This window comes from Dunckerocampus dactyliophorus, chromosome 15 (assembly GCF_027744805.1).
Source record: "Dunckerocampus dactyliophorus isolate RoL2022-P2 chromosome 15, RoL_Ddac_1.1, whole genome shotgun sequence".
Taxonomy (NCBI): domain Eukaryota; kingdom Metazoa; phylum Chordata; class Actinopteri; order Syngnathiformes; family Syngnathidae; genus Dunckerocampus; species Dunckerocampus dactyliophorus.
Window position 1 is genome coordinate 6,806,052 of NC_072833.1, and position 26,178 is coordinate 6,832,229.

Here is a 26,178-nt window from a genome sequence, read left to right on the forward strand (position 1 = left end):
GTTTTTATCATTCATGGCAGTATGAGTGAACTACGTTAGAATACATGTTAAATTTCATCCACATTACGTCACAAAAGTGAGTACACCCCTCACATGTTTGGAAATACTGCATATGTTTTCATGGGACGGCACTAAAGAAAAGGCACTTTGATGCAATAAGTTTTCAGTGTACTGCTTTGATAGCTGTGTAAATTTACTATCCCCCCATAACTTGACACACAACCATTAACGTCGAAACCGCTGGCAACAAAAGTGAGTACACCATCCATCCATCCATCCATCCATTTTCTATACCGCTTCATCCTCATTAGGGTCGCGGGGGCATGCTGGAGCCTATACCAGCTGACTTCGGGTGACAGGCGGGGTACACCCTGGACTGGTCGGTGAGTACACCACCTGAATTAAAATTATTTTCCAACACTGTCAACTCTGTTGAGCATGAAGCTCACGAGAGCTTCACGGGTTGCCTCTGGAATCCTCTTTCAGTCCTCCATGATAGCACCATGGAGCTGGTGGATGGATGTTAGACACCTTCCACTCATCCACCTTCCATTCGAGGACGCTCAACAGATGCTCAGTAGGGTTTAGGTCCATCACATTTACCTCGCTTCTTCGACAAGGCAGTGGTCATCTTGGAGGTGTGTTTGGGGTTCATATCATGTTGGAATACTGCCCTATGACTCAGTTTCCGTAGGGAGGGCATGCTGCTCCGCTTCAGTGCGATACAAATTGTTGGCATTTGTGTTTCCGCAATGAGCTCCCCTTATGCAGTCCCATACCGTGACACTCCCACCAACCTGCCACACACACTTCACACCATCTGAACCATATAAGTATAACTTGGTGTCATCAAACCCCAGGACATGGGGCCAGTAATCCATGTCCTTAGCCTGCTTGTCTTCAGCAAACTGTTGGCAGGCTTTCTTTTTTAACAGCTCATGAACAGGCATTGTGTTCTGCGTCCTTGTGGTGTATTAGAGAGATCTATCCGTGCTGTGTTGTATGTCTGTTATTGTATTTACTACTGCTACCAGTAGAGGGTGTTGTTGTATCCTCATGTAGAAGACGTGTGCAGCTCCACTTGTCTCAGTAAGTGTTTACACGCTTGTACAAGCATATTAGAATCTCACTGTAGATTATAGCTGGCGAAATATAGAGCCACAACAGTCCTTATTGGCTAAGGGAGAACCCGCCCATTGTGTCCTGCGTCTTGATTGGCTGTAGACCATTGTCAATCAATCGCCTACCTGCCGTTTCCTTTTGTGGTCAATTCGTTGCTGGCAAACTAGTTGCTAGCTAACTTTTGGGAACTTATCCCCCGCCATAAACGAGGGAACACTCTACTCACCTTTGTTGCCAGTGGTTAATGGTTGTGTGTTCAAATTTACACTGTTATCCAAGCTGTACACTACTTTACCTTGTATCTAAATGTTGTTTCTTTAGTGTTGTCCCATGAAAATATTTAACAAAATATTTGCAGAAATGTGAGGGGTGTACTCACTTTTGTGACATACAATAGACTATAAGATTTTTGGTGCCGTTCATGAGATGGGTTGTTATTATAAACCTTTTGTGTACCCCAACATCTGAACACTAGTTGAATAAGCAAAATGTTTTTCAATATTTTGAGGTGCAATTCGTCTTTCGCTCTTTCATTAATATGCGATTGAACGCACCAATCAGCCTATGTAGAACACGCTACTTTGTTTTCCATGAGTCATTGAATGCAGCACGGGTGCTCCCTGGAGAGAGCCTCCTACACTTGAAGCAGGCGGGTGACATGATACTAGGAAGGGGCTGCACAAGTTTTGCGCTTGTTAAAGTGTCTGCAAGCAACAACAATTTTCACATTCAAATTGGTATTGTATTTGCAAGTTAAACCCCAGTCCAGCGTTTCGGGATGATTTTCATGGTTGTCCTGCCTGCATTGCTTGGCGCCTTTGCGCACCTGGACACTTTTACGCACGGCTGCCAGCTCCCATCTGAGTGGCGCCCACTGAGCGAAGGATGCCGCGCAGAGCTGGCGGAGATAATCGTGTACGCCCGGGTTCTGGCAATCCACCGGGAGCCCCTGGCTGGTAGAGGGGTGGGCAGCCTCTACAACTCGCTGCCCTTCGGATTCGGATACGGCTACGAGGGCGCGGAGGAAGGGCTACTATACTCCGCGGAGGTGGAGCTGTTGTGCGATCAAGCCTGGGGGAGCATGCTGGAGGTACCCGCCGGGTCCCGACTTAATTTCACTGGACTGGGCTACCTCTCCTGTCAGTCTCATACAGTGATGGAGAACTATTCCTACTTCTTTTTCCTCAGGTAAGGAGGAAATATATACACATGTATCCGTGAAAATAGTCAACATTTTTCCCTTGTGAATATATGAATAGACAAAATGTTCATTTAAGGGGAGAGTATGTGATTAACAATAAACGTTGTCGTAGATGGTGACAATGTATCCCACCATCCCATCTTATTAAGAACTAAATTCATTTAAATCAACTGCCCTCACAATAAAATCTGTGAAATGAGCTCCCTTTAAATTAGAAACAACTTTTGCCTCATCTCCTACCAGGATGGATGAGAACTACAACATCCTCCCCCACGGTGTCAACTTCCAAGACGCCATCTTCCCCGACACGGCGGAGAACAGGCGCACCTTCTCCAGCCTCTTCCAGTTCTCCAACTGCACCCAGGGGAGCCAGCCGTTCCACACCTTCAGTCCCGAGTGGGACACCCTGGAGGACAGCAGGGTAAGGGTGTTAGATTCAGTATCTTATAGAACAGTTTGGCTGGTTGCTATAGTAACTTACTGCTTCCTTGATTACGCCACCACAACTACATACATCTTGTATTTTTACAACATATTCACTGTTACTTTCAGGCCTGAAAATGTGTGTGTGCATAATAACTCTGCCGACAAGAATGTAGTAAAGATCACTGACCAAACACACACACCAAGTAGTGGAAACTGACCTCCAGGGGAGTGTCTCACACACACACACACACACTCATGGATGGACAGAAGTATTGATTGAGTGACTTATATATTCCCTGCATGTGACTGGCTGCACATGGTCACATGTCAACCATTGGGGACAAAAGCAGTGACTGATCAGCCGTCTGGCTCCTCAGGAGAGCAACATAGTGACCAATTCAGGGGTCAAATGTCAAATAGCAGAGATCAACATCTCTAACTAACAGCATTTTGATCCTGCTGCAGCTTCAACCAATGAACACGAAACAACACACACTGCTGACCCGGGACCAGAGATAAGCCAGACCCTGTCATTAGAGGGGCAGGGTTTGTTGCTATTATTTAGGCATCTATTATCTCAGGTTTGACTGAGATGAGATAGGGCAGGTGAGGGCTTAACAGTGTTTGGAGGTCTTCACTAAAGACCTGACTCACATTTTGAGTGGATACATCCCTAACAGGAGGTTAATTTGAAGTTGTGACTAAATAATGTGCATTCAAAGGACTTGGGATGAATGCCACTAGTGGTACATGCGCGCCATCTAGTGGTACTTTTTTAAAAACGTTTTTTAAAAAACAAAAATAAAAGTACGGTACTGTATATCAGAGACGTATACAGTGGCTCCACTCAGTGGCTTGTCTCAAGTGGCTGACTCACATCGACATAGGCGGTTGTCCACATAACCAGTCCAAGGTGTACCCCATTTCTCGCCCGAAGTGAGCTGGGATAGGCTCCAGCATATCTGTGACCCTACTGAGGACAAGCAATATAGAAAATGACAGTAATGGCAGTTTAATTATGGGTTGTTTCTCCAGAGAGGATTAATGGTATATTTCACTGTTTGGAGGGTGAACTACAGAGAGAAAGCAGCAAGTGACAGAGAGAATCCTCCGTTTTTCTCTTTGGCTTTGAACTCCGCAGTTTGAATCCTCAAGCTATGAAGTCAGAGGTCATAATGGCAGACCGTAAAGACACCGCTCATGTCAAGGACAAGCGCGTGCATGTTTAGAGGTCATGACCTTCAGGCTCAGTGGGATGTCAAACAGGTGTTCAGGAATTTAGCTCTTTTCATGAAACCTACTATTTTTTCTACATCCTTCTGCCTTACAGAAGAACTCTCCTCTCTCTCAGTGTTTTTTACTGTAAGCTTTCAAGACATCGTTCAGCCCTAAAATTGAGCGTGGGAGGTTGTTTTGCTTCAGGTTTCACCCCCCTGGGAACCAGACACTCCTCCTGAAGGACAGACAAGAGACTTCCTCCACTTGTGTGCCTAAACCTTTAATTTGCTTTTGTTAAGAGCCTCCTCATACCAACAACACGGGTACCAGCCAATGTAATATTTGCTATTGTTTTTGCTATACACATCTTTTAAGATCCCTTTAACGTACATTATTTGACATGCAGTCTAACATCATCCTAGAAAGGACTGACTTCCAACATAGTCCTTCATCAGCAAATTATGTGCATACACTGATAAGGACTATGGGGGGAATGTGTTTTATGGCTCTCATAAAAGTTTTATGTGGACTCTCGGAGGCATAGAAGGTGTTTAGGGGCGCACAGCTATTTTATGTTTAATTTATCTGTTTTTAATCTTTATTTTCCACCTTTATATCGTCCTGGTTTGCTAGATAACCATAGTACGTGCATGTTCATGTACAACATCATTTAATTATGCATTACAAATTAAACTTGGGTCTTACTAGTAAGCGTAGCAGTTATTGTACAGTTTGGCTCTGTCTCTTCATTGACCACCAACAAAATGGGCAGAAAAAGAGCTTCTGTCGCAGCAAATACAGAGGAGGAAGATGTGAAAGCTCGGATCCAGGTAGTCTCCAAGAAGTCATGATGATGAGAAGTAACGACATGAGAGACAGGTGGAACTGCAGGTTGAACGAAATAAGAGATAAACAGCACGATGATGTGAAGTACTGAACAAAACACATTCAGGAAGTGAAGAAGGATACTGCGTCGCTTCATAAACGCATTGATGGGCTGGAAGAGAAAGTGGATGACTTAAAGATGCAAAATGATGACAAGGATTGCATTATATTGCAAGAAATGTCTAGAATGTATTATTTGGAACAGTCCATGCACATGAACAATGTGATTGCGACTGGGCTCCACATTACACACAGGCTATATGCCAGGACAGCTGACAACAGAAAAGAAAAACAAGATGATGTTGTTCCAACAGAGCAACAGGCGGCCAACTTTCTGCAATCAAAGGGGGTGCATGTGGATGTCAACAGCATCGATATGTGCATTCCAAATATCTGGCAGGAATAACAACAGCACACCAGCCACCATAAAGTCCGCCATTTAAATACAAGCAAACAAATTTTGTGTCAATATTGTGTCAACATATAAAATATATGATGTGAATGAATTAGTAATCAATCAGTAATAGACAAGATTAGATTTAAAATAAGGTCCGCTTATGCCTACTTCTTTTCGGATGTTGAATTATGCAAATATAACCACGTGATGTTCCTTAATGTAACTTGTTAAGCATGCCTGAAACAAATAAACTATACTATACTGCTATACACACTGCACATTGTCTAGTCTAAAGTACAGTATAGGTAAAATAGCTGCTGAAAATCTCACTTTTGAGAGCTCCTGTATCTTAAACTGTTATTTTAATATGAAACTGGTGCGGACCATTTCACTGTTGCACTTGAAATGGAATTGTGTATGTTTTCTATACAGCACATGCGTTCACACGTAGTGTTTGCACAGATGATGCTTGAGCAGCAGGCAGGTGATACCCGGATGTTTTGACAGATGCTGTGTGTGGCTGTAAGCGTTTTGGATATCCCACTGAGATCGTTCCTAGGACCCTATGAGAAAGGGTACACACTGTTGGAAAATGTCCCAGATGTGACCTCTGTAGGGCAAGTAAGATAATCAACAATAGGTTTTGATTTTGGTTCACCAAAATGGTGTACCAATCATATATATATATAGTGATAGTGGTCTAGTGATGTAGAACTGTACTGCATCTGGAATTCCCCCCTGTGGGACTAATAAAGGCATATTTTATCTTATACTGAGGGATCTTTCTAATATTTTGACCTTCTCACATAGCAAATATACATCTACAACAACACAACACACTAGTAAACATACTGTTAAATGAATACGTACCTTACAGTGTTAATCAAAATGGGGCATCATTGTGACCGTTTTGTGACATCAATGACGATGTGAAGGCCTTGCTTTGTATCGCCACGAGCCACGTGGGAACCCACACAAACACACACACTCACACACACACACACTGCCACAGCGGGACTATAAAAACAATCAACCTTGCCAGTTGGGGTCAGCTCTGCTCTGTCGGTGAGATGGAAAAATGAGGGCCCCTGAAACACCAAAGTGGTTTTGTGTGCTTTTTGAGAGGGGAACTGTAGGTAGCATTGTTGAATTGCGGATACCGTCTATGCAGCACGTGCCTTTGTGGTGAGAGCTAGTCGTTAATTGAAACGTTTTATTACAGAGCAATGTTGACATTACACACAGGTGCACCTCAATAAATTTGAATATGGTGCAAAAGTTATTTGATTTCTGGAGTTCATTTCAGACTAAGAGACCATATAAAGGCTCAGGAAGTTTTTCTGGAACCAATTAACAGTGATAAACGAGGGATGAGTGTATATAGCGTTTTTGTGTGCAAACTGTGTGGTTGTTTAAATTGTTTAATATTGATTGGTGTATTTATAATTCATTATTACTATTATTACTATTTATTTCCTTATTTACATGATTTTTATTTTGCGTTAAGGGTATTTAAATTATATTTCCAATTTTTTTTACATTTATTTGTAATTTGTTAATCCTATAAATTGGGTGACACATTATCTTAAAAATCAAATACAATGGTAAAAGCAATGTCATTCAGTTACTTTTGTCAGCATATGTAAGTTATTGATGGAGGTGGGCGCCATATAAAATCCCGCCTAGGGCGCCACTTTGAGTACAGTAGAGTCGTCTCTGGAGGAATGGCTGTTTCTAAAATTTGAAAATTCATTATAATTAACAACTTAATTATTTTAACCTTAATAAGACACAACAAGACCGACTCGGTGGTTAATTGAATCAAGCATTTACGTTACTTCTCATGATATATAATCCCAGTATGTGCGTCTTTCTAACTTCCTAAGTTTGTCATTGGGCTTTGCGGAACTAATGACTTTGCTCAACAAGTTCTGCCTAGCAACACGGAGCCAATCATGACAGTTTTGTTTATTGTTTTATAGTGAAAATTGGATTTGTGCGGTCTGCGCTCAGTGATACTGGTAATGTGTTACTAAGTAACCAGTTACTTTTGACCAGGGCTCGGGAAACTTTTTGGAGAGAGAGCCATGAAAGTCACATATTTTAAAATGTATTTCCGCGAGAAACATATAATATTTTTTAACACTGAATACAATTAAACTCATGCATTTTTTTAGCAAGACCAACAATTTTACAATACAATAAGTCTTTGAATGACTTCTTTTTAATTACATTGTTATACTGAACCTATTCAATAATAAATAAAATACTTCATACCATTAATGCAACTTCTTGTGCTGAATGGTTTTCTTTCTTTTCGCTATCTTCTTTGTCAAAAGGGTTGGCTCTGCAGAATTCCCGAGCTGACTATTTGATTAAAGGAGGGAAGTTTACTTCTTGACCTCTCAATAACCCGGGTAGGCTACCGCATTATCCAGTAATAATCGAGTTTTGGTGTCTGAGCCGGAAAATATCGTAAGGACGGCTGGCATTGGCTCTGGCCACCCGCATTGTGGTAGAAAATGGATGGATGGATTAAAATGCATAAGAATTTTTGACATTTTGAACGTTATTTTTAACACTGTGATTTCTGTAATGTTTTACTTTAAAATGTAAGTGAATTTTTTTTAAAATAAATAAATATGATCGTGTTAAGAAATGTCAGAGCGCTAGATGCAGTCATCAAAAGAGCCATATCTGGCTCCCGAGCCATAGGTTCCCTACCCCTGCTCTAGACTGACCACTTTTTTCAGCAATAAGTAATCTAACGTGTTACTATTTGCAAACTACTAATCACAATAAAATGACTTATCCATGTCACTGTGTGTTACTATTTTTGTAATTTTCATTTGTTAAAAGATTGCTGCATTTGCTTTCTTCTTGGGCCTTAGGGAATGACGTCATGCATGCGGCAAGTCACGTTTTCATCATGAGGACAACTCACGCCTAAAACAATGTGGGGAGGAGCGAGATGGGCATTTTGTAGATTGAAATACAGCCATTATTTGGAGCGGGGACCTCACAGTCCTTTGGGACTGTGCCATTTGATTGCGAAAATCCATCCATTTTCTATTTCACTTATCCTCATGAGGGTCTCGGAGGTATGCTGGAGCCTATCCCAGCTAACTTCGGGCGAGAGACACGGTACACCCTGGACTGGTCGCCAGTCAATCGCAGGATCGCGAACATATGTTTGTATGCCTCGCCGCTCAACAGGCACCCACCCCACCAGCTTCAGTCCCCAAAGCCCAGCCTGAGGTGTCAACACACGCCACACCAACAGGCCTCGCCCCGCAAGCGTTGCGCGATGTGCACCTTCAAATAAATATTTGAGCTGCGTTTACGCGGATCGCTAAGGCTGACTGTCACGCATGGACCAGCTCCTATTGCAACAACACTCTCCTCCTCTTAACCACCATCACTCGCCCAAAACAGTGAGCCATCAAGCCACATAAAGTTGTGGTTTGCACACAGAGCAGATGCCACACACTGAACTCCAGCGAAGAGCCACAAAAGCTTGGGGATGCCCATTTTTTTATGTTGAGGCAGTGGGGGTGTTTTAGGGCAGCTGCTGAATGTCACTAAAAGAGAAAGTTTTAAAATAAAGTAATCGGTAAGGTAACTAAGGTAACTAAAGTAACTGTCTGTGCTATTGTAGGAGGATGTGAATTTCAAGCCAGCAGACAGTAAGAGAGCTCGGTACTTTTTCTGGTATGTAGCCCACTTAAGTGGAGTGAAACAAACACTTTCATTTACTGAAAGTGGATGCTGGGAAAATCTCATCACTGATGCTCCCACACTTCTACAGCCAGCCACTGAGAAGTTTGTCACATAAACAAACAACCTGCTGACTCTCTGCATCTCTCCTCCCCAGCTGCTGTGTTCCTCCGTGCAGGCGGCGCTGTTTGAGGAAGAGGAGCGAGGCCGCAAGATACAGGAGCGCCTGGTCGCTGCGGAGAGGAGGAACAAGCAGCTGAAGGAGCGCGTTCGCAAGGTAAAACGCTCCCTGAGGAACGCCCGCAGGGCGGCTCGCAAGGCCGAGCAAGAGGCGCAGGAGCTGCTGGTGAAGCTCAAGGCTGTCGAGCGCCAAGCAGGCCATCACCTCAACACCATCACACAGGAAGAACCTCCACCAGGGCGCTATGCCAGCACGGCCATGCGCCAGAGCATGCAACTGTGATGAATCACATTAGAACCTGCTTGCCTAAATGGGCTATTTGTAATGACAGACTGCTGGGCAGTCTTATGGACAAATCCTCATATGACTTTAAAACTAATCATGGCCAAGGAGCTTCTGTAAATAAACTGTACTCTTCCTGTGTAACCATGATTGCTATAACACACAACTGGTTTCACTCCAGGTTATATGGGTTATGATAACAGAAACAGGTTTCCTGGAAGAGAATCAAAGCATTTTTACGTGCCTCTTGCGGGAAGATCAAGTTGCATCTTCAGGTCATCTTGGAATGCCATTGAAATTCAGCGTTGATAAGTTCTGTGGAAAGAAGCAAAGAAGCAAGATGATGGAGTCACTTTTTATTTACAAGCGGCTTCTATCATTTGATGAAGTCGTAACAGTCAAATCATTTTTTGTTGACCAAATGTTTTGATATCATTTCCGATCTACTTTACATCCAATGTCATTTATTACTTAAAACCAAATCAATCAGTTTGCGAGGATCAATCGAACTGAAATGTATTATGTGATGTCATTTTTTATTGGGAAAAAAACACTAGACTTTTTCAATGATAAAATTGTATTTAGATCAAAAACAGTGTGGTTGTGACATATTTTTCAAGGCCTATAGTACTTGTATTTTTCAACAATTTTCCCTCAATCATGTATTGGAATTGTGTTGTCTGAAATCTAGCCTTGACACGGGAATTGAGACAGTCTAAGTGCTTTTAATAAGTTTTGTGTGTCTGTAGCTTTAATGCTAATGAGCAGTGTTTGTCAACACAGGGTGTGTCTCCAAGAAGCACTATCCAGTCGTCCCTCGCAATATCATGGTTCGATTATCGCTCCCTCGCTATATTGGGGTTTTCCAGTAATTCAGTAATTAATTAATGATTACGGTTTCGTGCTAAACTATGGGCTATTCTTAGTCAAAACACATTGAAATACAAGTGATATATAGTATTCTGGTCACAAGGCGGCAGTAATGACAAAACATGAATCAGACATCACCTTCCATTACATTACCTTAACACTGCATGATGTCATGAAGTCAGCTCGCGGCCTTCTCGAGTCCCTGCAGCAGCAAGAGTTGCGCAATGTGTTGTAAACAATGAATAATAGGAGTGTAAAGGTGACTATAGGCGTGTTATTTCATGTCTACAGGGCTCTCATAATGCTAAAAAACGCATTTAGAAAGTAGAAAGTACGAAGGTATTCCATTTATTAACATTGAATCCTATTTATCGCAGTCAGGTATGGCAGGGGTCCCCAACCACCGGGCCGAGGACCAGTATCGGTCCGTGAGCGAGGCTGAACTGGGCTGAGGAAACCTTTCAGGCGCAATGATAAAAAAAATACACACTCAAAAAAAAAAAATTTGTAAATAACTCAATACAATTTAAAGTAAATGCATATCAATTTTGGAAATATGGGCCATTATTTTATTTAAAAAAATATATAGTTTTTAAAATAGTTTTACAATTATAGTTTTACATGCAGAAAACAATTATAAATGCATATAACACATATAAATAATAAATGAAAGAGATAAATGAACATTTAAGGTTACGTTTACCTTCACTGAAGGCAAAGACACAATGTGGCAGCGAGATCAACACGGACACCACCTTTGTGTTTTGCCATGAGTTATTTCTTGAGTTCACTAGTGTTTCTCACCTCAAGTCTTTGCTTTTCTTTTGATCGCGGCTGCAAAATAACCCAAAATGGAGCCAAGGAAAGTTGCAAGTGCCAGCAGTTTGACAAAGAAGGTGAGAAACACTGTTGAATTGAATAAATAACACAAAATAACAAAACACAAAGGTGGTGTCTAACGTGATGTCCTTGCCACGTTGTCTCTTTGTCAACACGTCTTCAGTGAAGGTAAAAGTATGCATTTACAATTGTTCTCTGCATGCATAACTGTAATTGTAAAACTGTAAAAATGTGTTTTGTGTTAACATTTTTGAGACTTGTGGCGTAACTGTGTTAGACAGCTAAGTATTACAGAGTCAACAGCTGGTGACATCATAGACGGGGCGACTGAGTTGCCTTCCGGTTCCCGTTTCCATGTATTAGCAAGCTGCTAACAAGGACGTTAAGAAGACAACTGGACTCACGCAGTCTATTAAGACGTGTGCCATATTGTACGCTAACCGGAAAATGTATGCAAACCGAGGCAACATTTTGGTGGTAATTTCTGGCATTAACTAAAAAACACACTAACCGGGGCGTACGCTAACTAAGGTTCCACTGTTTTATTGTTACAAATACTACTGGTACAGTAGAATTAAAACATCCATTTGGTATAAGGGACCTTAAAGTTCACATGGTGTTTCCTGCAAAAAATGCTTATAATATTAATATATATTAATTAAAAAAAATAATAATATGCCCCAACACTCTGAAACTTACTGCTTTGAAATGGCAAATCTTAGCGTTTCCATAGAAAACTACTGTTTTGATGCTCATGTCGGTGGAAAATTGTCAAATATAGTGCTTAACTTTTCATATTAAATTTTCACTGTGAATTATGACTGTGTGGGTCGCCAGAATTACAGAAATAAAATATATAATAGCATAGAGACAAACACCATCAAACCCCACATCAGGACTGGTCACAGACCTGTTATTGGCATGTTTACTGTTTTTGCATTTGCCCAGCTTTTCTGGTCAAGACGTTCCTGGACTGGCCCTTTTTATGTTTTAATTGAATCCCTCTGCCATACACAAGCACAGAATCTGTGTTAGGAGTGCTGTAGGTCAGAGGATACACACCAATGTGTGCATGTCTGCTTCATCAAGTGAATGGAATGCGTTTGTGAGGGGGCAAGAACAGCGGGACTTCGCTGAAATGTTCCTGTAAATTAGCCAGGGAAAAGCACTGAAAGGAACTCTTGTAACTATGGTGACAAAGATACTGTTAAAGTGACAAAAATGTACTTGACAAAGTTATGATAAGCAAAAGAAGCCCCCCGCTTACCTTGTTTTCTGTTTTGAGGCAGCAGCTTGGCTCGCCAATACAATTTATCCATCTGTTGTGGACATGTGAAAGACTGCAATTAGAAGGATGTTATGTTTTGCTGGTGTTAAAATGACGTTTTGGTTAAAAGTGCAAAAGAAAGTATTTGATATTTTCTTGGTTTTAGATACAATTACACTTAATGCAGAGGTATCCAAAGTGTGGCACGGTGGCCATTCTGGCCTGCGGCACATTCTAAAAAAACAAAAAACAACATCTAGCGACTATTGACCACAAAAGGAAATGGCACGGAGATTGATTGACAATGGTCTGCAGCCAATCAGGACGCAGAACATAATGGGCAAGTTCTACCTTAGCCAATAAGGACTGTTGTGGCTCAATATTTCAACAGCTATTGTCTACTGTGGGTTACTAACACATACTGAGACAAGTGGCGCTGCACACGTCTTCAACATTAAATCACAAAATAAATAAATACAACAATAAATACATAAAAATAACTCACTATATCCCTCACTATATAGCAGTTCGAACATTTGTCCCTCGCTCTGTCGTGGTTTTTCCAAAAATTCATGAATTAATGATGGGTGTTTTGTGGTTTGGACTATTAGTGTCAGTAATATTACATTAAAGAGACTTTACCATAGATTACATTACCTTAACACTGCATGGAGTCAGCCATGGCATGTCCGACATGTTAGAGTGGAAAAAAAAGTTGTCCTCCCATTTAGTGTGGAAGTGGTACATTTTTGGCTTCTTACTGCAGCATGGCTCCGGTGGAAGATTTTCCGTCCTCCCCTGATCGTGTCGAACTGTTCTCGGGCAAGATACTGAAGCCCCAATTGCTCCTGATGCTGCGTCATCAGTAGGTAAAATGTGCTAACAGCGCCAAAGTGCTATACAAGTAAAAGACCATTTACCATTAGCTCAGTAGCTCGCTATATGCTATGAGTGGCGGCCGTCTCTTATGTCCATGTGTTAATCCCCTGGCCTGCGCATTACAGTTGAGCAATGTGTTGTAAACAAAGAATAGGAGTGTAAAGGTGACTATGGAGTGTTATTTCATGTCTACAGGGCTCTAACAATGCTAAAAAAAGTATTTAGAAAGTCATAAAGAGGTTTTCTATGCTCCAAGTACAAAAATATCTAAATATTGAATCTTACTTTGAGAAAATTAACTAATCGCACTCCGGTCTGGAGCCAATTAAACGCGATAAACGAGGCACAACTTTATATGCCAGTTATGGGATGGAAACAGTTGGTCACAAAATTGGTCAAACGTTTGAAAAGCGACAAGGACAACAACGAGTAAAGCGGCAATGTTTGGGATTTACAGTTATCGGAAGCAGCATCTGTGGTGAGTGTGTTTGCATGCTTCTAATAAAGAATTCCAACGGGAACCAATAAAGGTAACAATTGCCTTGAGAGTTTGCAACATCTGTCTTTCGTCTGTTAACATCTGTTTCACACCAAATACCTTTCACTCTGCGCAGAAAAGCGATGGCAAACTCTGCTTTATCATCACAAGCCTGCTGGTGGAAGAAAAAGCACAATTAGGACACGAAAATGAAATTTGCAGTTTCCGGGGAAAAAAAAAAAAAATCATACATGAAAGAAAAAAACAAGATGCTTTTGTGGTCATTTAGGATTTATTCCAGGAGAGAAGAAGAAAACACAATCCAACCTGCGTTATCATGGTTCGTCTGATATGTGCACATGATTGTCGAAAGGCATCCGATATACAAGCCCCATGGACACAAAAAGTCATCAGCATCGGCGCAGCAGGCATTGCCCGCTTTACGAGACGCGAGGGTGTTGTTGAGCGTGACGATGGCCCACCAGATGGGAGTTTATGGGAAAATGCAAAATTTTTGAACGGCAGAGACAGACAGCGAGATGTCGGACCAAAAGAAGCACCACGTTAAGAGTTTCAGTCTTACAAACAATTCAATTCTATCTGAAGACATCTAATGTGTTTTCCCACCTGCACTGCCTTGTATAATAAATACAGTGGAACCTCGGTTAGCGTCCGCCCCTGTTAGTGTCTTTTTTTTGGTTAACGCTGAAAATTTATGCCACAATTTTGCCTCACCGGTTAGCATCCAGCATGGCGAGCGTCTTGTTGTGTTATTAATACACTGCGTGAGTCCATCTGTAGTCTTAATTCATGTCCCTCCTTGTTAGCATCCAATTAGCTCGTGAACAAAATGGCAACCGAAACTGGAAGTTACGTTGGCCGTTTATGATGTCATCAGCGGTTGACTCTGAAAAATGTTAACACAAAACATGTTTTTATACTTTTATAATTACAGTTACACACGCACAAAACTATTCTAAATGCACATAAATGACGAACGAAGGGACTAAATGAGCATTTAAGGTTACTTTTAACTTCACTGAAGACGATGTGGCAGCGAGACGCCACACGGACACCGTCTTCTTACCTCTTGAATTCTAAAGCGTTTCTCACCTTCTTTATCAAAACGCTGGCACTTGCAACTTTCTTTGGCTCCATTTTCAGTTAGGTATTGGGGTGAGAAACGCTTTTGAATTCAAGATCAAAACAGGAAGGTGATGGTGGTTGATGTCGCCGCCACTTTGTGTCTTTGGGGACAGTCACGTCTTCAGTGAAGGTAAAAGTAACCTTAAATGTTCACTTATCCCTTTCATCCATTATTTATATGTATTTAGATGCATTTGGAATTGTTTTCTGCATGTAAAACTATAGCTGTAAACCTATAAAAAAACCCCCATTGTGTTAACATTTTTAGCTCTCTGGAACGGATTGATCAATTCGGTTAGTGTCCGTTTCGGTTAGTCAGACCTTCTGAAATGAACGAATGATGCTAACCAAGGTTGCACTGTAAATCAGAAAAAAACGGACTCACTTGAATTGTACAGAGTTAATCCAGCCTGAGTGTTTAAAAATACAGTATGGATGCTAAAATAGCATTCAGGCTAACTTTTACACTTGAGACAAGAGAAACCTTCTAATTGTAAATGATTTTTAGTCAAAATCAAATAACCGCGTCATAAAGTACTTTTTTTTAATTAAAGTAGCTCATTTTTAGTCGAGTACGCAAGAGTGGTGACAAGCCTGTAGCATCTTTTAGCAAACTAGCTTGCTTTACACACACAAGACTAGCTGGCTATTTCAAAGTTGCAAACGAATATAAAAGAAAGAATGTAGTATGTAGATACAGTATTTTTTTTACCTTTTCCTTGGTTATTTGTTCTTTGCCAGATTACTCTTGTTTGCTTTTTTCAGGCAATGGACTTTTTAGCTAAACATTTAGCAAATAGCTAAGGAAGCTAATAAAGTACACATCCTGATAAATATGAATTCTGCCATTTTGTGCCACCTTCCATGAAATAAACCAGCTCCTTATACTGTACTTTACTAAATACATTCATTTGTAGGACTGAAACTCAATGTTCAGTTTTAATACAGACACTAAAATGACACAAGAGCATATATACGTTAATGCAAACACGTGTATGCTAAAAAAAAAAAAAAAAAAGGTCAATTTTGCATGAGCTCAAAGGCAAAATAGATGATGACAGCCGCTCCAGTTCCATAACATTGTGTTTCTGAGTTGTCACAGCTTTGGCGAATGGCAAAAACGTAAGCCTGAGATCATTAAACTTTGTTTGCTGTTGGACAGATACTGATATGGTATACTGGTATGTTCCCCCCCCCCTGTCTTAACATTCAAAAGACAATCAACACCCTCAACCACACACACAAACACCCCCCCGCCCCCCACACACACACAATCACTCAGCCCCACCCCTCAAGCCACAACAGCCAAACATTTGTAAATATCTTGAAAATTATCATTTATATTCACAGTCTTTGTACACAAGCATCTTAAACATGGAGCATTTCATTCAGAAAGCAATGACACAAAAGCTCACAGAACATTCACTGATGTGCACCACATCGCATTATTTTAGTTTGCAAGAAAAACCAAAACCCTGGCATTCAATTTACAACGTAGGGATTGAAATTGTAGGTCAGAGAAGCACAATGAGAATTTAGTGGGAATTTACACGAAAAATGATAAATTGTTTTCTACAAATTTGGAATCATTTCGTGCAAGAACAGGATCTTCAAGGACACTTCTTCCCTGTAACGTGCCAAACTTTCAATAAATATAGTTTATTTTCAGGACTTTCTGACAATGCATAGCAATCAGTGTCTATATGTACAGTGTACAGGGTCATGATGAATAATCAGATTACGTTGGAATAAAGCCCTTATGTCATCTTTTTAATGAAGGTAACGGCAAAGTTGATTTCCTCTGAGAAAACATGATTTTTTTTTTTTTTAGGAATAAAATGTTGCTACTTTGACACACTCACATTTGAATAAAAACAAAAAAACAACTTTGTCAAGACAGTTACTGAGACAACATGCATCTAACGACACGCTAAAGGGACAAGTGGGTTCATGAAGACAACACACGGGACAGAGTAGGTTTAGGGAATATACAGGTTAACCTACATGCGGTGGCTTTCAACATTTGCATAAATACTTACAACTAGGGCAATTCGGAGCTCACAAAGCATGTCACCGTGACCAAAAAAACAGAACTAAGAACTCACAAATGTCACAAAAGTCTCACAAATGGTGGGTTTTTGTCCAATTGAGGACCCGTAATGCTGTGACATTCGTCAGCAGCATTCTTACAGGGGATAAATATCCCAAAGAAGATGGCAACTAACAGTAGCTATCATATCAAATCATACAAAATCTATCAAATGTTCTCGGATGTACCTAATATTCTCTGCTCTGCTCTTTGGCTACATATTCACAATAAAGGGATAGCATCTAAAGACAATCGGATATGTGTGAAAGTGTGCAGACATTGTGAAGCTTTGCTTTTGGAGTCATCTCAAAAAGAAAAGGGCATTACTGCCACTGACTCTCGTTAATAGGCTAACACTACCTCCCCAATCCTAATCGTAACCCCAACCCTCACCCTATAGTGTTGATGTTCTGGAATATAATGGAATCATTTTAATAAGTCGAATGCTGCATTCCAGAAAACTAGAAAGCCTGGGATTTGCAACCAGCAAATCAGAAAGGTGTAAACTGCCGCTTCACTAAAATGCATTCCCGTTGTCCCTTGTTTGTTGCGGTTATTTGGTCCAGATCCGACCACGATGAGTGAATTTCCGTGGAGTAGGATTGAATATTAGAAAAGGAAATATTTTGTAGTTGGAGCATAGAAAACCTCTTTATGACTTTCTAAATATGTTTTTTTTTTTTTTACCATGATTAGAGCCCTGTAAACATGAAATAACATCCCTATACTAGTAGTCACCTTTTCATTCCTATGATTGTTTACAGTCACCTCTTATGACTGCAGGGACATAAGAGACGCCACTGCAAGCTACCGAGCTAACAAGTAAGCCTCCAATTTATTTGTTCTAAACTTAAGAAAGTGTTTCAAACGGAGTAGGGAAGGTCAAAGTAAGAAGCCAAAAACGTACGGAATGAGAGAACTTTTTTTCCACTCTATCATGACCTGCCATGGCTGACTACATGCTGTGTTAAGGCAATGTGACGCAATGTCATGTCTCACCAATGTTTAGTGACCAGAGTACTACATGAACTTGTCTTTCAATCTTTTTTGACTAATAAAAGGTCGTAGTCAACCACGAAACAGCCATCATGTACTAATTAATTTTTGAAAAACCACGATAGAGCGAGGGAGCGATGTTATTGGCCCATGGGCATATTCTAAACCACGGATTGGCAACCCGCAGCTCCGGAGCTGCATGCGGCTCTTCAACCTCTTTGTTGCGGCTCCCTTGGACGAGCTTGGTGATTTTTTTTGAACGCCGAAGTGGAGGAAATATGCATTTTCTAAAAGAGTTTGAAATATCCGACTCATCAGAAGTCCGTGAATGGATCTAGACTGTGTTCTGACGGCTGATTGGGTGAGCAAGGGAAGGGAGAGTGTGGGTTGGTGTGTGCGGCGAGACCGGTGAGACACGAAAAAGACGTCTTGTTGAGTGTGCTACCCCCGTAACCATGAATACGTCCCTAAAAAGAAAAATCTCGAGAGAAAACAGTTAAATTCGGAATGGACATATTCCTTTGCCTTCACTGCCCATGACACTGGCTTCCCCGTGTGCTTGATATGCGACGAGAATTTAACAAACAACAAAAAATATAACGTTGAAAGACATTTTCAAAACAAGCACTCGGCTTTTTCGGAAAAGTAAACAACTGCAGATGGGTGTAAGACAGCGATTTCGGAATTACTGCGTAAGGTTGATTTCAAGCAGGGGTGAACGCTCCAAACTCAACTACAGCTGCTAGAGTTGCGGCTGCACATGTCATCGTAAGGAGGAAGCCGTTCACTGTTGGAGACTACATGGGAGACTCGTTCATAAAAATATCAGAGCATCCGTTCTCCGAAGTCAAAATTAAACAGAAATGATTCAGAAAACGAAAGAAATGCCTCTTTCTGAAAAGACAGTCAAGCATATTCAATTGCCTGTGACGAGTCAAGTGATGTCAACGATACTGAGCAGACAGTGCAGACATGCGAACTCTGATGGGATTTTTTATGTTAAGGTTTAGTTGGCTACGTTTTTTTACACAAATACAGGAACGACTCAAAAGGGCCTACATAGTGCAGTGTAAATGATTGCAAAGTAGGCCTACAGCGTACACATGCACCCTGCACTGTTAGTTGAATGCTTTTGTTGGAAAAGGTCAAATTTGAAAAAGATTAACATTTGAATAGTTTATAAGTTGTTTAATGTTTTGCGGTGGTTGGTAGTGACTTAACTTCGATGTATCAGCAACTCTGCTGCTTCATTATTTATTAGGAAAACATTTTACCCGTCTGTTATATACTGAAAAAAATAAGGAACATGGCAAAAATGAAAAATTATGTCTCTGAAGCACAAAATTTAAGTTACACCAAAAATTTTGGCCATGACTGTCATGACTGTCCTACCCCTACAAACCTCCTGCGTAGCATGACTTGCGCCTAAAAAACAACAATAAACTACAATAAATAAAATGGAACCTTGTGTCAAGGCGACACAGCTTGTACTACATTATTTCCTCTGTCTATACGACTTGATCAGAGGGCACAGCTCAACTTCGAACGTCTTCTTCTCCGATTCTGGATCAATATCGCGACAAAGGAAGCTAACAAGCTAAATAGTTGACAAGATTTGTGGCATTTGCTGGCCAAGGATAAAGAGAGCGCTGGCGGACACCTCGCTTCCTAGAGTAAACCTAGTAAGCTCCAGTATTTCCAACTTCCCAGCTGTCTCGAATGCAGCATTGTGACCAAGAACATTTAAGCTAAGCTCACCATGCTAAGGTTTGGAATGGTAAATCCACGGCATAGGGTGCCAAATAGGAGTCTGGTTTGTGCCAATACTTAACGGTACCAAACTTTTCTGCTTGGTGGTCATGTTTGCAGTCTTTTATGGCTCTGGTTATCTGATCTGATTGAACCAAACTATGCAAACATACTGTTGGTCTATCCTGGGCGTGACTACATGCTGCACTAAGCACACGAATGGACTGAAAGTGAAACTAAACCAGGGAAGCCGCCAGCACACAGTGCAGCTGCAGTTTTCCCTGAGCACGACTGAACTGGGTGCAGCGTCAAAAAACATGGCTTCAATAGAGAGGCGAGGGACAATCATCATCTAATTTGGACTATTATGAAGGCAAAAGACTAAGTAAAATGTGTAATAAGTTATATACATCATCAAAAACATTCTGCACACTATATGGACAAAAGTAATTCCAGTGAAAATGGGAGAAAATATGTGCTTGGTCTCCCTTTTGCTGCCTTTTGAGACTTTTTGGAGCGGATATCATCCGCCCATGCACAAACAATTCAGGTTAATTAAGGGGTAGCGCCAAATACTTGATTGACTATGCACTTTTGTCCATATAGTGCAGGGGTGTCCAAACTGTTTCCACCAGGGGTCACATTCACAAAAGTGTGAGAATGGGGGGGTCACTTTGACACACTTTGTGCATTAAAAACGTTAAACCCACTCTACAGTAGGTCAATATATGCTAAGCTAAAAATCCACATCTTAGCTTTTTGTTATCAGTGACAAAGCAAGTGTAATATCTAATAACATTCATCATCAATAATCCATTTTATTTTCAAAATATGCCAATAAAAACAAGTTGCGGGCCGAAAATGAAAAGAAAAAGGCCCCACGCTGCACTTTGGACACCCCTGATATAGTGTTTGTCCCTCATACTTCTGTATGTTTTACAACAACTATATAATTTTCTTCTAAAGTAAAAAAAAACAAACCCAAACCCAACCAATACAATCTCGCCTTCCTGTCTGATAAACATTGGTGGTTTGACCCTGTGTGCAAAATACTGTAGATAACTAAGTCATGATTCTCCCTCTCAACAGTCATATGGTACTTTTAAAGCACTTCTTAAAGCACAAACACGAACAGACAAGCAAGCCTAAACAAAGCCTAAAGCCTAAACAACGTAAAAAGTGTAGCATTTCAAACATGAACGCTGTTGCTTTAGTGTGCAACATGAGCAATAATGAGTCAACACGAATGGAGGAGACGAAGGGACCAGAACGCCGATGCACATTACAGACTCAGTAGTCATGCTGTGAATGGGGGATTATGGGAAACCACCTGGACTCAATTTAGGGATTTACGAGTTGAAAGCTGGTAAATTTGCATGAGGTAGTGGTGACCTGTCGATTAGGGTCTTCTTTATTTACAGTAATTCTACCGATGCAGCGCTGCTAATTTGACAGTGATGGCTTTTTCAAAAGTACAACCTCTATGAATGAACAGCGGTCATAGAAAAATGAAAACATTCCAGTTGCCAACAGTCAAACCGAAGTTTAAGAGAGAAAAAATAAATAAAAGTGGAGGAAAAGACAAGGTTCAAGAGGCAAGCTGACTTTGACTAATGTGACATAGCGCCAGGCAGCTCAGTGAGAGTCAGTGATGTCGTGTGGCTGAACACACACGGTGGCGCTGTGTGTACAAATCGAAGTCCTCCGCTCTCCGTGGAGCAGGGCGAGGAACCAGTTGAGGGGCAGGGGCAGGAGGAGGAAGAGGAGGTGGTGGTGGTGGTCGTGGGGTGTGGGGGGTACACTCCCATGAAGAAGTTCAGAGAAGAGACAAAAGGGGTGAAACAAGAGGGCCATCCTCTTCCTCTCCTGCTCTCCTTCGTATCCTTGCGTCCCTCTGCCTCACAGCGCCGTGGCCTCCCAGCTGGTCCCCCGCAAGACCTGGCGTCACTTCGTCTCCGTGAGAACCGGGGCGGGGACCACCGAGGGGTGTGGCCGGCTTAGCTCCGCCCCTGCTGCGGGAGCAGCGGCTGCAGATGCCAGACTGCAGGGAGTGGCAGGCGTGGGGACACCTGGAGGAGGCGAAGACACAATTTCTAATCCTTTTTGACACGACTTTTTTGTATCAAGGAACAAATTAAATGCCTCCCTCAGATCTAATAATAATAATAATTAAATAATATACATATTAAAAACACCTAATTAATTAGATATTTATCAACATAAGAAAAAAAGATATATTTTTACATTTCTCACAATATACATGAATGACAAAGCAAATGGAGCGTTGAATAGGAAGGAAGGAAATCAAGATGACTCTTGCAGAATTTCCACATGGGGGCCTGTGATGTCCTTCAGGTGGCTCAACACCAGTCGCTCAAAGGATTTCATGACCACAGATGTCTCTAGTCATTTAATCCTGAGACGGGGGGGTTTCTTGGGGACTGGGATTGTGGAGGAGCGTTTGAAGCAGGAAGGCACTTCGCACAGCTCCAGTGCACAGATGAAGATCCAAGTGAAGACGTCTGATCCCTCGCATAACCAGCACTTCCATTGCAAATCGCATGATAACAATGCAAAGGTGAAACTTACAAGTAATTCCACACCACGACCTTACTGCGCTAGCTTGTTGGTGTGTGTGAATGCCGGCAGAAAAAATGATAACGATATGAACCGATATAACATTTTCATGGCAATGTCAGCCGCTGATACCGGCCGCCGTTGTGTGCTACTCACATTCCTTGCGTGGAGCTGCCATGTTGTTATCAAAGGATGAAGCTTGACTAGCAGCTGAGCCTGTGTTCGGGCTTTGAGACGGCCGGTTCCGGTCTACCTGGCTTGGACCTTGTGCCAGCTTCTGGCTCAGCCTGTGTGGGTTAGAAGAGTCCACACTGCTCCCCATGCTGCTGCCAAGTTGCAGCCGCCTCATGTGGCGAACCACCGCCGTGGCGTTGAACGCTTGCTGGAGAGGTTGGAGAAACAATTGCGGCAGTCTTTAGCACAGAGTGATTCATCTTCCCCGCGCTAAACAATCACTGAAGGAGACCTAACCAATCATATATCAACAGAGCGTGAAGGAAAGACAGGAAATTTACCCTCCATTTGCTCTTGGCGAAGTTCTTCTTGATTTGCCGGCTAACAGACTCATGGATGTTCTTGCAGAGAGCTGTATCTCCAGCGATCCTGACACACAAGGAAATACTCTGTTAGCGCATCAATATCGCTATTGAGTTAATGTCCTTTTGTCTGCCATTGCCACTGCGACTGTGTGTGTGTGTGTGTGTGTGTGTGTGTGTCTGTTGCTCACCAGGGATGTCGGAGTGCCTGTTCACAGGTGAAACGCTGGCTTGGATCTTTTTCCATAAGGCTGCTGATGAAATCCTTGGCTGGGAAAAGGAAAAGAAGAAACACTGGTAGTAAAAACCATAACACAGCATTAAAAACTGCTGTAAACTAGGTTTGTCAGCCCAAACACTTCTGTATCTAAAGTGCATATTCGTGGATAAAATAAGCAATGATGATGCAATCATGTAATGTCAGGGTGATCGTAGCACTTACAGTTAGAGTCACATATATTTGGACGCTGACTAGTTTTGTTTCGTTACCAGTGTAATGAAACCTATTCCGATTATAGTTATGGAATGGACATGGACAAGAAGGGCAGGCTCTCAGCTTTCATTTGAGGATATCCACATTCAAATTGGATGAAGAGCTTTTCAGTTTCAGCTCCTTAACATGTGCCACACCATTTTAAAAGGGACCAAAAGTAATTGGACAACTGACTCAAAGGCCATTTCATGGGTGGGTGTTCCTTTTCTTTCTGTCATTACCAAAAGTCCTGGAGTTGATTTGAGGTGTGGCAGTTGCATTTGGAAGACTTTGCACATGAAGACCGTGCAGGTGAAACAAGTCATCTTTTAGCTGCGAAATTGCTACAAAAGTAGGAGCGGTGAACTGATGAACTCGGCAGTGCAAAAAGACATGAAAGTCCAGGGAAGACAACAGTGGAGGATGATTGCTGAATCATTTCCACGGTGAAGACAAACCCCTTCACAGCCAACCAGGTTAGAAACACTCCAGAAAGTAGGTGTGTCATTGTCCAGGTCTACCATAAAGAAAAGACTTCATGAGAGTAAATAAAGGAGGGTTTACTGCGCGGTGCAAGTGACCATAGGTCTCAAGAACAGAAAGGCCAGATTGGACCCTGCTTAAAAAGACACGGCAGCACTCTTCCGAAAGAACATTCTTTGGAGAGAAGAAACCAAGATCAACCTCTACCAGAATGATGGCTGATGATGAGTTATTTAACTTGTTCAATTACTTTTGAGCCCCTGAAATGAAGGGGTTGTGTTGAAAAAATGATTTAGTTCCTCACATTTATATGCAATCTTTTATGTTTCATTTAAAATTCATTCTGGTACTGTACAGAACTAAAATTAGAAAAACGTCTGGCCAAATATTTATGGACCTCACTGTACAATTGTGTGTAATTACATTACACAAAAAGACTGGAAATTGCATTTGAAAATGCTTTGGAAGTCATGCTAGCATACATGTCATATAGGTATCCCCAAAGTTCTACAAGCATTAGACAAATGGTCAATGACTTATGCACAATTAGTCCCTGCATGTACCCCTGCAAAGACGTTTTGGTTGATGGTTGCCTTGTTTTCCAAATAACCTTGACACGTGTTTGTCAGTCCCCTAAAGGTGTGTACCACATTTGGTGGTGTTTGCGCTAAACACCCAAAAGTTACAGTGGGTGTTTTGTGCAGCGCAGTGAGCTGCGTGAAAAATTTCTAACTTACGGGGTCAAACTTTGGGTTTTAATAACTGCGCCAGCATGTGGTGTATTTGTCAGAAAAATAATAACCCAGGCAACACAGTAGGGATACATGTTTTACCAAATTATCACCCTTTTGTGTGCAGCGGACACCCCATGTAAGTCCGGCTTGGCAGATTTTGGCGGGCCCTGAACACCATCTGTTAGAAAACAGGCGCTTTCAAACGACCGCACACATTCCCGCACTGATTCGTTCCATGCAAATGACATCAGAGGCGGTGTAGGGTCCATATGTGCCGCATAGTGGACAGAGCACCGAACAGGATGCAAATGGTCACGAGAAAGGAGGAAGAAGATCACCTGAGTCGGATATGTCATCCCAGTATGGTGCGTCAAACTCATAGTCTGCTTTCAGAATCTGTTCAAACAGCTTGGAGTCGTTCTCGTCGTAAAACGGAGGGTAGCCGCACAGCCTGTAGACAGGAAGCCTTGTTATTCAGCTCATAACAGGGAGAGGAATATAAGTGGTACTTCCATTCAGTGCATTAATTAGATGATGAAAGGACTGCTTTCTGAAGGCTCATGGATTGTGTGCTTCAACATTTTCTATACTAGTCAATACATACTACAGTATATTATTCCATTCGTCAGACAGATTTATTCTTTCAAATTACTTGCTTTAAAGTGCTCATGATATCAAAACACATGTCAATCTTGTATTGTATGGAAAGGCATATTTCCTGTGTCAGATGTGTACTCGAATATTGAAATATTTACAATTTTCGGCACTTTTTCTGGGTCTGGAGGAGGAGGAGCCAGTGACGTCTATACCGGACCGTCCCAACAGGAAGTTCCCATTCACTACAATGCATTCCCTTTTATTCGGCTCCAGCTCTGGGTGAATTTCTGCTGTTATATATTTTTTTATATTATGCCCACTCATTGTGTTGAAGGCCTTTGCTGGAACGCTTGAACGCTTTGTTTTGTCACCGATAACACAAAGCTAAGATGTGGATGTTTTTGGATTGGTTTGAGCATCATTAATGCACAAAATGTATCAGACCGCATCCTTAAATGGACACCTATGCTATATATATATAAAACACTGCTGATTATAACCAGTGGAAATAAATACATAAAATATGTATTATATAGCAAGAAAGCTGATACTGAACCTCCTCTCTTACTTTGTTATTTCCATTACTTTACATTACATTACATTACATTACATTACTTGGCCCAAATTGTTGCTTTCCTGGCACCCTTGCCAGTAGTAACCTGTATCACCTTAATCAAGATGACATGAGATTTAAGTGCTGAACACAAATTGCCTCAATCTATCGTCAGAACCTCCCTAATGAGACGACCAAATTAATGCCGATCCACCAAAACATCATCTGCACCTCATTACCGAAGCTCTGCATGCGCCGAGAGATTTTCATAAAAAGTCATTAAAATGCCGTTCCCCATCGATACACACACAGACACACACAAGTAAAAAGTCTGAAGAAAACAGGATGGCTGCCTGCTGTGAAGAACAAAGTCTTTCCTTTGCTTTGTCTTCAGGTGACAGACTCAACCTGGTCACATCCACCTGAATGAGCACATGCATTCTAATATCCACACTATGAAATTAGCTGTCATTCACTTCACCT

General features: G+C 41.5%; 2 protein-coding genes across 2 annotated transcripts in view; one reads left to right on the forward strand and one right to left on the reverse strand.

Moving 5' to 3' along the window:
- Window positions 1-1,785: 1,785 nt before the first annotated feature.
- ccdc3a (coiled-coil domain containing 3a) lies at window positions 1,786-10,944 on the forward strand. The gene is made up of 3 exons (XM_054800435.1): window positions 1,786-2,310; window positions 2,567-2,744; window positions 9,124-10,944. Exons 1-3 carry the CDS (start codon window positions 1,901-1,903, stop codon window positions 9,427-9,429), a joined length of 894 nt encoding a protein of 297 aa, XP_054656410.1. The 5' UTR covers window positions 1,786-1,900; the 3' UTR covers window positions 9,430-10,944.
- Window positions 10,945-16,190: 5,246 nt separating this feature from the next.
- Window positions 16,191-26,178, reverse strand: part of camk1da (calcium/calmodulin-dependent protein kinase 1Da) — a 54,369-nt gene continuing 44,381 nt past the window's right edge. Inside the window, exons 8-12 of the mRNA XM_054800434.1 lie at window positions 24,884-24,996; window positions 23,048-23,126; window positions 22,836-22,923; window positions 22,477-22,702; window positions 16,191-21,812 (exon numbers count right to left, since the gene is read on the reverse strand). Coding sequence (XP_054656409.1) covers window positions 21,688-21,812; window positions 22,477-22,702; window positions 22,836-22,923; window positions 23,048-23,126; window positions 24,884-24,996 — 631 coding nt within the window. The 3' untranslated portion in view covers window positions 16,191-21,687. The remainder of the gene's footprint in view (window positions 21,813-22,476; window positions 22,703-22,835; window positions 22,924-23,047; window positions 23,127-24,883; window positions 24,997-26,178) is intronic.